This window comes from Toxotes jaculatrix, chromosome 20 (genome assembly GCF_017976425.1).
Source record: "Toxotes jaculatrix isolate fToxJac2 chromosome 20, fToxJac2.pri, whole genome shotgun sequence".
Lineage (NCBI taxonomy): Eukaryota > Metazoa > Chordata > Actinopteri > Toxotidae > Toxotes > Toxotes jaculatrix.
The window spans coordinates 20,194,786-20,206,387 of NC_054413.1; the positions used below are offsets into that span (position 1 = coordinate 20,194,786).

At 44.9% G+C, this 11,602-nt stretch overlaps 2 protein-coding genes across 3 annotated transcripts; one reads left to right on the forward strand and one right to left on the reverse strand.

Annotated features, from left to right (window-relative positions):
• Nucleotides 1-732: 732 nt before the first annotated feature.
• Nucleotides 733-2,761, reverse strand: LOC121200243 (leukocyte elastase inhibitor-like). The gene is made up of 5 exons (XM_041065406.1): nucleotides 2,657-2,761; nucleotides 2,331-2,466; nucleotides 2,069-2,191; nucleotides 1,775-1,951; nucleotides 733-1,569 (listed from the first exon to the last, which is right to left on the reverse strand). Exons 1-4 carry the CDS (start codon nucleotides 2,759-2,761, stop codon nucleotides 1,824-1,826), a joined length of 492 nt encoding a protein of 163 aa, XP_040921340.1. The 3' UTR covers nucleotides 733-1,569; nucleotides 1,775-1,823.
• Nucleotides 2,762-3,974: 1,213 nt separating this feature from the next.
• Nucleotides 3,975-11,537, forward strand: LOC121200321 (leukocyte elastase inhibitor-like). Of its 2 annotated transcripts, XM_041065546.1 has the most exons (10): nucleotides 3,975-4,082; nucleotides 4,810-4,991; nucleotides 7,430-7,552; nucleotides 8,202-8,342; nucleotides 8,525-8,642; nucleotides 8,992-9,134; nucleotides 9,609-9,686; nucleotides 9,960-10,049; nucleotides 10,138-10,318; nucleotides 10,477-11,537. In XM_041065546.1, the coding sequence occupies exons 1-10, from the start codon at nucleotides 4,010-4,012 to the stop codon at nucleotides 10,701-10,703; spliced, it is 1,356 nt and encodes a 451-aa protein (XP_040921480.1). In that variant the 5' UTR covers nucleotides 3,975-4,009; the 3' UTR covers nucleotides 10,704-11,537. The 2 variants fall into 2 exon arrangements, with proteins under 2 accessions (XP_040921480.1, XP_040921481.1); XM_041065547.1 differs by lacking the exon at nucleotides 7,430-7,552.
• The last annotated feature ends 65 nt before the right edge of the window (nucleotides 11,538-11,602 follow it).

The following is an 11,602-nucleotide window of genomic DNA, read 5'->3' on the forward strand; positions in this document are numbered from 1 at the left end:
TTATCTAATGGCAGCGATATCAGGACTAGAGGAAGCACCGAGTCTCTAACTAAACAACATGGAAACTCGGGTCATGCAAACCATTATTGATATGCAGTGTAATGTCACTGGTTCAGGCACCTTTAACCCCTGAGGAGGAGCTGAATGAGGGGAAATCAGGCTTTGTGGTGGATGACTGCGAGGTGTCTGTGGTTTGCAAAGGACGCTTGTGCCTTTCAGCGATGGGTGTGATTTCTGATCACGTTCTCCAGCTGCAGCCGCCTGCTTTGGTTCGGGTGTGTCAGCCTGTAACGTAACAAAGAGCCGGCTCAGACAGAGCAGTTCCTCCTAGAAGTGAAAGGCTGAGTTACAGTAGAGTTTCTGTGAGTAAGTGCAGGATCTCGGTGTCACTTGATTCCCACGATGAAGGTGATTAGGACAGATAACAGTGGTCAGCCAGGCTTTATGCAACTAATCAAAACCCTTTTCACCACATTTCACTTTAGTTTAAGAGCTGAAATAAATTTAGATTTATATGAGAAAAAATGATGTTGAGGGAAAATGGTGATTTCTCTTCACACATCTGGGGGGAGATGTTGTTGGAGAACCCTGCCAAGTTGTTAAATAACACACCGGTGAAGAAGAGTATGCAGAAGGTTTGCACAGGCTGCTTAAATTTTAAAACTTGAACATATTTAAAAGTTGGCAAATGAAAGCAAGAGGCCAGAGAGCCGGGTTTAATGAAAACAAGATGAATTTAGTAGCTTCTCTGAAACACTCGTGGTGCTAGAGCATCCTCATAAAACGGGAGAGAACACACAAGAGGACACATTCTCATGTTTATACTCTCACCTGCATTTGTGACGGTTTCATAAAAGAGACTGAGGTCATTACCGGCAGTGAACTCCCTGCTGGGCACGACATTTACCATCTGTTGCCACCCAGCACACGAACTGCTCGCCGTGAGCAGGAGCAGGCGAGTACGCATGTCCACATTCAGGGGCAGTTTCTCTGACCAGGCCGTCAGGCCACGGAACCGTGACACCTGAAACATGTGACAAGCTGCATCTGATATCACTCTGCTCATTCAAAGCATCTCCTCAGACCTGGCTATGGTGATGCTGGAGGCCAGAGGCAGCAGAGCCACACAGATGTCAGGGTACAGACACACACACACAGAGTCAGCAGCTCCCTCTACTGGCCTCCTACTCTTACTGGTTCCAGTCTGAGTAGCCATAGCCTTTTATTTTCTGGTGTGTAGGTGCAGCAGCTCAGCAGCTTGTCCTGCTCACCTACCAGCAAAGACTTTTTCAAATCTCTTGAAATGTAACTGTGATTTATAGCTGGAGCCATGCAGAGGAGACACCGCGCTCACTCAGGGCGAGCAGAGTCGTCCAGCAGAGAGAACACTCATGGTGCTGCGGATGAAGAAGAGGAGGTCTGCGATGAAGAAGGCTAAAACAAAACTGAGACATGACATCTTGAGATGGACAGAAGTGGCGGCGGCAGCCTCGGTTCCCTCCCCGTTCACCTCCACATAAGCCTTGTGGGTGACTTTTGACAGCACCAGGTCTTTGGTGTCAGACATGCCTGTCACAGCAGAGACAGAGAGAACTTACACTATACTGACAAGCCACAGACAACAGCCCTGAATGAGTCTAATACTGCTGGATGGAATTCAGCTCTTTGTTGTATGAATGTATCAGACATCTTTGAACGATCAAACAATGCTGAGTCACCGTTCTATGAATATACTGCATTTACATGTCTGATACAGTCCATGTGTATGTCTCACCAGAGGAGCTGGTTGGTGTCCACGATGCCCATGTTCTTCAGGACATGGTTCAGGTCGTACGTCTCCTCCATCGTGAACCGAGGCAGGGACGAGTCGACGCCACAAAGTTCTCATAGGTCAGCTGCTTTTTTACCTCATCACTTCTATTCACCACACAGGTGAACACGAGAGCTTCATCTAATGAAAAGAGATGGACTCACACACACTTTCAGCATCAACACAGCAGCTTCTTTAACATATTTTATGTGGATGTGGTCGTGCAATAAACCAGTGATGTGTGTGTGTGTGATCCACCTTGTGTCTGCTTCTCCACCCAGCTGTTGATCCTGACTCTGGTCGCCTCAAAGCCGGTTCTGAAGTCCACCGACTCCAGCTCTGTGTCGTAGTGCGTCCTGGTTTGTGTTAAGAAATCCAGAAACCACAAACGACACATTTTTAGGATTGTTGTTCTACTTTCTTGTGCGCTGGCCTGCTGTTCACTCCCCCACACATTCAGGTGAAAAATTCATAATGCAAGCACACACATATACACACATTAACATCATTAACACCACAGCAAAGTGGTAGGACTTCTCCCCGCACAGTCTGCTGGCCACACTGAGGGCGTTCGGAGCATCAGCCTTGTTGAGCTCACTCAGCAGGTGGGTAAAGCCAGTGTGGACATCGTCCTGACAGTCCTGGGTTTTCAAACACTGTGGACAAAGTAGACGAACAGTGTCAGAGAGGCGCAGTGAGGAAAAATGAATCTGATTTATGTGTGTGTGTGTGTGATGTACCTCTGATATCTGTGTTGCCTCTGGCCCCCAGCATCACCACAGCCAGGGCTGAGGAGACACTGAAAGGGGAGAAGATGTCTTGTTATCATCACTCAGCTTTTTGAACAGATCCAGAGAGAAGTTGGTGCTGGCCTTGGACAGAGCAGCTGATGATGATGATGATGGTGATGATGCCGTTGTATCTACACAGAAAGCAGAGCAGTGAATTCATCACTACAATCAGCCCACAGTCTGACAGCCCGGTGCCTCAGAGGAGACAGGGGACCGTCCCTCATGTGTGTAAACTGGGTGTGGAGAGCAGTGAGAGCCTGATCAGACTTTATACAGCTCCGTTATACGAGTTTAACCCGGGACAGTCACAGGTTTATAGGTTTTTATGTGACCTTTATTTTGACGACACAAACAGGAAATTAACTTTGAACTATGTTGTGTAAAAAAAAACATTTTCTCCCGTTTAAACTGAGAATTAATCGCTGAGGGACAAACATCTACTCACTGACAGACACGTTTCCTCCTCCAATGATCAGCTTTAACTTCAGCCTCACCGCTTTTCTCTCTGAATAATCAGCTGTGTTATTTACAGCCTGACACACCCCGAACATCCAAACTGGAACTCCGCACTCTCCGGCCGTGTAACACTTTCCCCTGAGTAATTCAGTGGTTATTTCTCATTCTCTTCGTGTCCCTGTTGGACTCTGACTGGAATATGAAACAAACCTGTCAGAAAAAGGATTTTTATTAGAAGTTTGAATAAATTATCAATGATTTTATCCAGAAAATTAGTTCAAAACTTGTTTACAAAGCTCTTGGCTTGTCTTTGGACATTTGGCCTTTTCTCCCTTTGCTGCTGTTGAACTACTTCTGCAATATCTCATATATATATATATATATATATATATATATATATATATATATATATATATATATATATATATATATATATATATATATATATATATATATTTGTTTATCTGTTTACATAACTTATCATTATAAACAAATGATTACTAACGTATCCTTAGGCTCAGGTGTTCCACTCAGTCTGCACCTGCACCGTTACTGTTGCTCATAATAAACCTAAAATGCCTCAGATTCCACTCCAGGAAGAACAACTGGTCCGATCTGCTGCAACACACAAGCAGCATAATTAAACTCAACAAACCAAACAGTGTTAATGCAGGGAGTAATGTTACCGAACTTTTCTGATGCTGCTAAAAGGTTTATTGTCTCCGTCATCCCACACTGATTCACACCAAACTCAGGAAATCATTTAAATAAATATAAACATGTGGACGTTCCGCTCCAAAACACAGAGCCTGTGTTTCTTATCACAGCGATAATCACCCTTGTGGGTTAACTTTAGAAAAATAAAGCGAGTGAAAGCTGTTGTGGCCCTTCCGGCTTCCATACAAGACGTGAGAATGCGGAAAGGCGCGTCCGCCTGTAAACAGAAAAACTGATGCCTGACGGTGAAGTCGGTCTGTTAGTGAAAGACTGTGACCGCAGCGGGACTGAGAGGAAAGCATCCGTCAGTAAGTACAGGACCAGTCTCATTCAGCCAGTGACCGAGCCGGTGTTACGGTCACACCTGACACCTGGCATTTTTAATGACGTTTTACCGGACAGGTTCAACGGAGAACGCTTCATGTTACAGGTGTAAAGTCTTAGTTTGACAGCGAACCTGGTCTGACTCCGGCTTTATGTGTAGAAAAGGCTGTAGAACATGGTGAACGTGTATGTAACTGGAGCGATGGTCATTCTGGTTTTCTACCATACTCCATTAACAAATCTGTAAATTTAATACTTTCTCGATGTGTTGCAAATATATTTACAATCTGCAGATGAATTTGCAAACACACCGACAAAGATTATGCCAATGTTAATAAAATCCTAAGTTACGAATGGTAATTACCACTACTTTCATAACAACGGTATTTAAACTTTATTTATAATTGGTTTTCAACAGGACTACACCATTAAGAACTAAAATTACATATTTAAAATAAAACAAAATAAATCTGAGTAATAGTAGTCGGTAAGCCAGATGTTGTAAATACTTAGATTATCAATTGGGGAATTGGTGTGTTTGATGTTTGCTGAACTAAAGACTGAATATTATATTCAGAGGCAATCAGTGCAATTATAAATTAACTAAATTTTCAGTGGAGTTTGGCTCAGCAACAGTGAGAGACTAGTCGGATGAAAAGCATTATTTACAGTTTGTAATGTAATTAATGCTCTACCCTCCTGTCTCTGTAGACACAATGGAATCATCAGTCGCTCTGTCCAAGGCCAACACCACCTTCTCTCTGGCTTTGCTGAAAAAGCTGAGCGACAACGACAAGACCGCAAACATCTTCTTCTCCCCTTTCAGTGTCTCCTCAGCCCTGGCCATGGTGATGCTGGGGGCCAGAGGCAACACAGCCACACAGATGTCAGAGGTACAGCGCATGCACACACACAGAAATACACCTGGAGCACCTGGTGCAGCTTGATATTGTGAAGCTCATAGTTTGACATTTTTGAAAGGCGTCTTTGTTGCTTGTCTAGTCGACAATACGATGCAGACCTCTCATAAAATGCATCACCACAAAGTGCAGCTTCAGAGGTTACAGAGATTTTAACTCAACGCCTCTCCAAGACATTTCTAAGCTACACTGATCATTGGCGCTGCAGGAAGACAGTGTGACAAAGGAGGTAAAGGGGAGTGTGGAGCAGTGGAGGCGTGTAAACCCACAGGATGAATCACGCGTTTCATCTTCCAGCGTCAGCACAAAGATCTGCTCTGTTCAGACTCTGACCAGGTTTTATGGGGAGCAGCTCTGTGTTGTGTTACTATAGGAACATGACACATAATATGGAAGTGCAGGGGTAATAAAACAATCTGTACAGCTTATCAGTTCCCATTATGTGCATACCGTATGTCCCCAGATGTCCACTAGAGTTTATATACAAGACTATATTTTCTTTAATGAGAATATCGACTGATTTAAAATAAAAGCCTCACACAGTGGCCGTCTGTGTGCCTGAATAAACAGCAGCAGGACCTTGGTAATAACTGGGATGTTGAGCAGAGGTAGCTGAAATGTAGGTGGACATGTTGTAACACATGAACATACAACAACAGGGACATTTTTCTAGTCAAGTGAAGTCACAGACGTCACCTCAGAGCAGGTCTGGACTGTCCTCAGACCAGATCCTTTGTAATAGTATTTACAGAGACCCAACCCACCCCCATGAGAAAGCACTTGACAGTGGAGAGAAGAACTCCTGTTGCTAAATGACTGCTAAAGCAAAGCCACACCCAGAGCAGGCTGGTGGAAGTGTGAGTATGTGTGAGGGCCGGGGCCTCACCCTTTATCCACCATGTCTCTGGGGTTGGGAAACAGCTCCATTCATGTCATGTCATCATCTGCTGCGTATCTGGGTCCGGGCCCAGGCTGCGGGGGCGACTGTTGCCCAATCCACAAAGCACCGAAGTCCTACGGCACCTCCCACGGGTGGTGGGCCCGTGGGAGGCGGTGCTGCCCGGAGTGGGGCTCAAACCCACGACCCGGAGAGATTAAGTCTTGTGCTCTATCAACTGAGCTAACCGGGCAACTCAGCTCCATTCATTTGAAGTGATAATGCTGTGGGAGATAAAGGATTTGTTACAGAGCAGGACGACAGTTAATAGTGATAAACTTATTCACAGCTTGTGTCTCACTGTGTTAGTTAACTGAGCGTCTGTCAGCAGCTGTTCTGATTTGTGTGGATGTGTCAGGAGTTGTGGTAATAAAACTGTGTGTGCGTGCGTGACCCTGTGAGTAAAAGTGGTTGTGTGATTGTGAAAGAAACCAGGGAGAAGCGTAACATTTGGCTGCTGTGTGTCAGTTACCGGAAAGTCCAGTTGTGTGAACTGTTTTTTTTTTTTTTTTTCTAACTTGCTCATTGGCCAGCTGGCCAACACCTGCTGTGGAAACGCTGCAGCCGGTCGGAGTAAGAAATGTGTGGATCAGCAAAGACGTCGCCTGGATTTCAATTTGCAAGAACTTGTCATTTATCTTCTTTCAAACCAGCAGCCTGAGTCAGTCCTGCTGCCAGCTGCACTGGACGATAAAAACATTGCTCTGCTACTTTTAGCTAAGTTCAAAATCCTCTGCTCAGTTTCTAACTAGTTTTCAAACACTGACACAGCATAGAATTCAGGTGTTACAGCTGACTCAGCATGTGGATATATCCAGCAGGTAAAATAAGCATCAAACACGTCACCGTTTTTCTCAGTAAGATACTACTGACATGAAAGAGCTTTCTCAAGACCTTCGCAACCTTATTGTTGCAAAACATGCTGATGGCATTGGTTACAGAAGGATTTCTAAACGTCTGAATGTTCCTGTGAGCACTGTTGGGGCCATAACCCAGAAGTGGAAAGAATATAATTTCACCACAAATCGACCACTGGAGTGAAAAGAATTATCAGAGGAGTTGTCCAAGAGCCATACAATAAGTAAGGCACCCAACCGCAGAGGCCTGTATGCACGCTCACCGTGCAAGACTCCACTGCTGAAGAAAGAGCACGTTGAAGCTCGTTTAAAGTTTGCTGCACAACATTTACACTGTGACATAGTGGGAGATTACAGTCTGGTCAGATCAGACCACAACACCGACGGCACTGACCGTTGGAGGTGGTCACTCTTTAGCCCCTCTGCTCTCCATCACACAGAAGGACGGAGTAACAGAGAGTGAAAGCACACATCTCTCTGGTCAGCCGTTTGACTCGGCTTCATTTTTGATGCGTCATCCCACACATCACTGCTGAGGATGATATGGTAACTTCCTGCACACACCCAGAGACACATGATGCCTAACTTAACAGTGAACACTACCGATTCATCCTTAGGTCCTTGCCTTCACAAAAGCAGAGAAGCCACAGAAAGCAGAGAAGCCACATCAGATGCAGATGCAGATGCCGATGCAGATGCAGCAGCAGGTCCAGTCCAGACTCCCACAGTACCTGCGCAAGGTGGTAACAAAGCCAAGAGCACGGGAATGATAAACTAACTGAGGGGCTTTTTACTAACAGATGGTCTCGGTGGTGTCATGTGGTGAGGGGGTCCTTGGAGACAGAGACATCTCTCGCTTGTTTTTCCTGCTATTCTCCAATTTGACAGTGAATGAATGTAGAACACAGCGATGAAGGAGGAGTCGCCTGCCGAAGGTTTAGGGTGTGTGTCGACTCCAAACCTCTCAGGAATGTGGTCCTGGCTTTTCTGTTTGTGGTTTCCCTCTGGTTTCCTTCTGTTTATCTCTTATTAGCTTATGTTTCCCGTTGTGCGTTATTCTTGACTGGTGCATTACTCTGATAATGCTCTCACATTTAGCAAACATCACTGTGACAGTCTATGGAAGATGGCGGTTAAGGTCTTTGGTGACCGTCCTAAACTCTCATTAAGAAGAGGGGCTTTTGTTTTTGATGATAACGGCGTAAACAGCGGCGTGGTGGAGGGATGTGGCGTCTTCATGCACATCTTTCTGAAAAGGCTCGTTGGTCGGTTCAGATGTTTGCAGATGCAGCTCCTGAAAGCCTCCAACTTCAAACATCACCAGTGCATAAAAAATGAATCCAGTTTATCATTTGTCTCTATAACACTGCTCATCTACTTTGTCCACAGTGTCTGAAAACACAGGACTGTCAGGACGACGTCCACACTGGCTTTGCCCACCTGCTGAGTGAGCTCAACAAGGCCGATGCTCCGTACGCCCTCAGTGTGGCCAACAGACTGTACGGGGAGCAGTCCTACCAGTTTGTTGAGGTGTGTCTGTTCCAGTGTGTGTGTGACTGCACCTTCAGGACTGGGTGTGGTTTAGTTTACAAATTGTCAGGCTGGCGTGACTGAGAGGCTCCGATAGGAATCTTTAAGCTTGACGTAAAGAGAGATTATGTTGCTCAGGTAATCGTGATCAGAATCAGTAAACGTGTTGCTGATGGTTCCAGGATTTCTTGGGAAAAACCGAGAAGCACTACAACGCAGAGCTGGAGTCTGTGAACTTCAAGACCAGCGCTGAGGCTGCGAGGCTCAACATCAACAGCTGGGTGGAGAAGCAGACACAAGGTGGGTCACACACACACTTCTCAGTGTGTTAACAGACCCGCACGTCCCCGTCATGTGTTGCAAGCACAGTGAAGAACTGAAAAACCTTGAGATGAACTCCAGTGGGTTGCATCAGTCTCGTCTTTGTCTGCAGAAGTAGCTGCATTTCCAGACGGACAGAACTGAACATCCCACGAGTTTAAACGATTTGGCTATGGTGGCCCAGAAGGGAGCAGAATTTCTCAAAGTTAGAAGAATCAGAATCCTACTTTAATCCAGGGGTCTTGGCAATAAGACAGAAAGATTCCGTATTAATGTAGAAACTGTGCAGAAATGCAAGACATTTCAAACATGTGCTTCAAATTCTCAGGTAAAATTAAGGACATACTGGCCTCAGGTGTGGTGGACTGCATGACCAGGCTGGTGCTGGTCAATGCCATCTACTTCAAAGGCAACTGGAACAAGCAGTTTCGGGAGAGTGCCACGCGTGACGCTCAGTTTCGAGTCAACAAGGTAACGCTGCACGGAGACAATGTTCCGTGGACGAACTCTGTGAGCTAAAGTCAGTCGGTCTGAGTTTCTGTATCACAGGAAAACATCAGGAACGTCAGGGTGTGAAACGCGATTACGCAACAAAAGGTCATTTGTCAGACACTGTGTTATTGCACATTAGACAAAATCAGGAGGAAACGTTTCCCAATGGCTTTTTAAACAGTGTTAATCATGGGTCAGTGTGATCCAGTAAAAAAGACGACGCCTTTTCTTAAACTATGTGGCGTTGATAAGAAAATAAGAAGAGTTTGAATCTGTAGACATGTCTATGCAGTGCATCACTGATCCAATCAGATTTCTTTGTTTATTGACAACTGACTCACTAAAGTACAACCAATGTTCAGACACTGGACTTTCCACAGAGTAATTAACAATGATTTATTTTAAGTGATTTTGATGATAAATATTCAGTATTTTTCTGTTTGTCGTTTTCAGAATGACACTAAGCCGGTGAAGATGATGCACCAGAAAACTAAGTTCCCTTTGACCTTCATCCCTGAAGCCAACTGCCAGGTAACCGAGACACCAGTACAGCTAATATCAGCCGATACATGTGTCTGTCAGTCCACCTGTTAACTGACCAGGCAACAACTGAACCGCTCATTAATCACCTTTGTCAGTGAGGCTAAGCAGCATGAGCATGATTCAAAGAAAACCTGAGGAGAGTTTGGTTATGATCCAGACTTTTTTTTCACCATTAACTATGAACTAACTACCAACCATGGTCATGAAGCTGCCCCGTTTACAGTGTCTGTGGTGTAATGTTGGAAACATGCTGTCGTACAGATCCTGGAGATGCCTTACAAAGGGAAGGAGCTTAGCATGCTCATCTTTCTACCCATGGACATAGAGGATGGTTCCACTGGTCTGGAGAAGGTAGGACACGCACACACTTTCACTTCTACACATCAAGAAACCCACAAGACGCAGACAAACACATGACTGACCTTGTGTCCACCCCCAGCTGGAGAAGGAGCTGACCTATGAGAACTTCGTGGAGTGGACCCGTCCAGACATGATGGATGAGGTTGAGGTCCAGGTGGGCCTGCCTCGGTTCAAGATGGAGGAGAAATATGACATGAAGAATGTCCTGGTCAGCATGGGAATGGGGGATGCCTTCGACATGGCAAGGAGTGACTTCTCAGGTAGGACGTGTACCTGGACTGTATCAGAAATGTTTATAACCATTTAAAGATCAGGAAATGGAAAAATACCTGAACCCGGTCCTGTCAGGTGCTCTGCATTCCTGTTGCGTAGGATGAGAATCAGGCGTCCCATCTATTTAAAATATTCCCTGTGACAGGCATGTCCCCGGCCAACGACCTGGTGCTGTCAGAAGTCGTCCACAAAGCTTTTGTGGAGGTCAACGAGGAGGGAACTGAGGCTGCTGCTGCCACCGCTGCCATCATGATGCTGCGCTGTGCTCTGCGTCCTGCCACCTTCATCGCAGACCACCCCTTCCTCTTCTTCATCCGGCACAACCCCTCCGCGAGCGTTCTGTTTGCCGGCCGGTACTGCTCCCCTGTGTGAGCACTGCATCGCTGAGATCTCAACAGGAAGGAGAGGGGTTACAACACATCTACAGTTCCAATAGTAAAGCATTTTATTTGGTTTTAGCGTACAAATGTTGAGAATCACTGCTCTGGAATTTCCTTTGGCGAATCACACCCTGAGTTCCCGTCCTGTATTTTCAGCTCCAGGATGATGAGTAAAAACTACAGTGCTGGATTTTCTGACCTGTGGCCCCTGAACATTAGCTTCTTGGACTGTTTGTCCTTTGCACCTAATCTCACCCTGGCGTTATGTCTGTAATACTATATATATTTTATTTGCTGCAGCCTCACACTCTAGTTTATCTATACCATTAGTTTGTGTGCCTTAGACCCTTTGAAGGAATTTGCCTTCATGACTTCACCTTTTATGCCTTTTTGCTGGATTCTCTGCACTTTATCTACAGAACATGCAATTTAACTGTTTTACATATTCAGTGAACTAAAGAGAATATTGTGAATAAATCACAATCACAATCAGTCATTATGTAAAGTGTGGCTATGTTTAACTGTACTATTATGCATATAATGAACAAAGACTAAAAAGAACAGGAGTTTACATGAAGTTTGGAACTGGCACTGACTCCAGGTCACTCATATGTATCCTTATGCTTTTACATGTGGAATAAAGTGTGTGATTAAAAACAAACAAACAAGTTAATGTTTAACCTAAACTGTGTATGTTGTCTATACAGGGAAGAGTAAATATATTACTGCAGCTACTTTTAGTGTTGTGTTCTACCCTGTCTTCAGGCATTAATAATGTCTAATAATGATCTAAGTGATGAGTTTAAAGGGATATAATGCACCTGCATGTGTTGTCTTACCAAATTACTTACCGAATTATTTTGTAGAAACATGTTGCAGGTAGAAACCGGC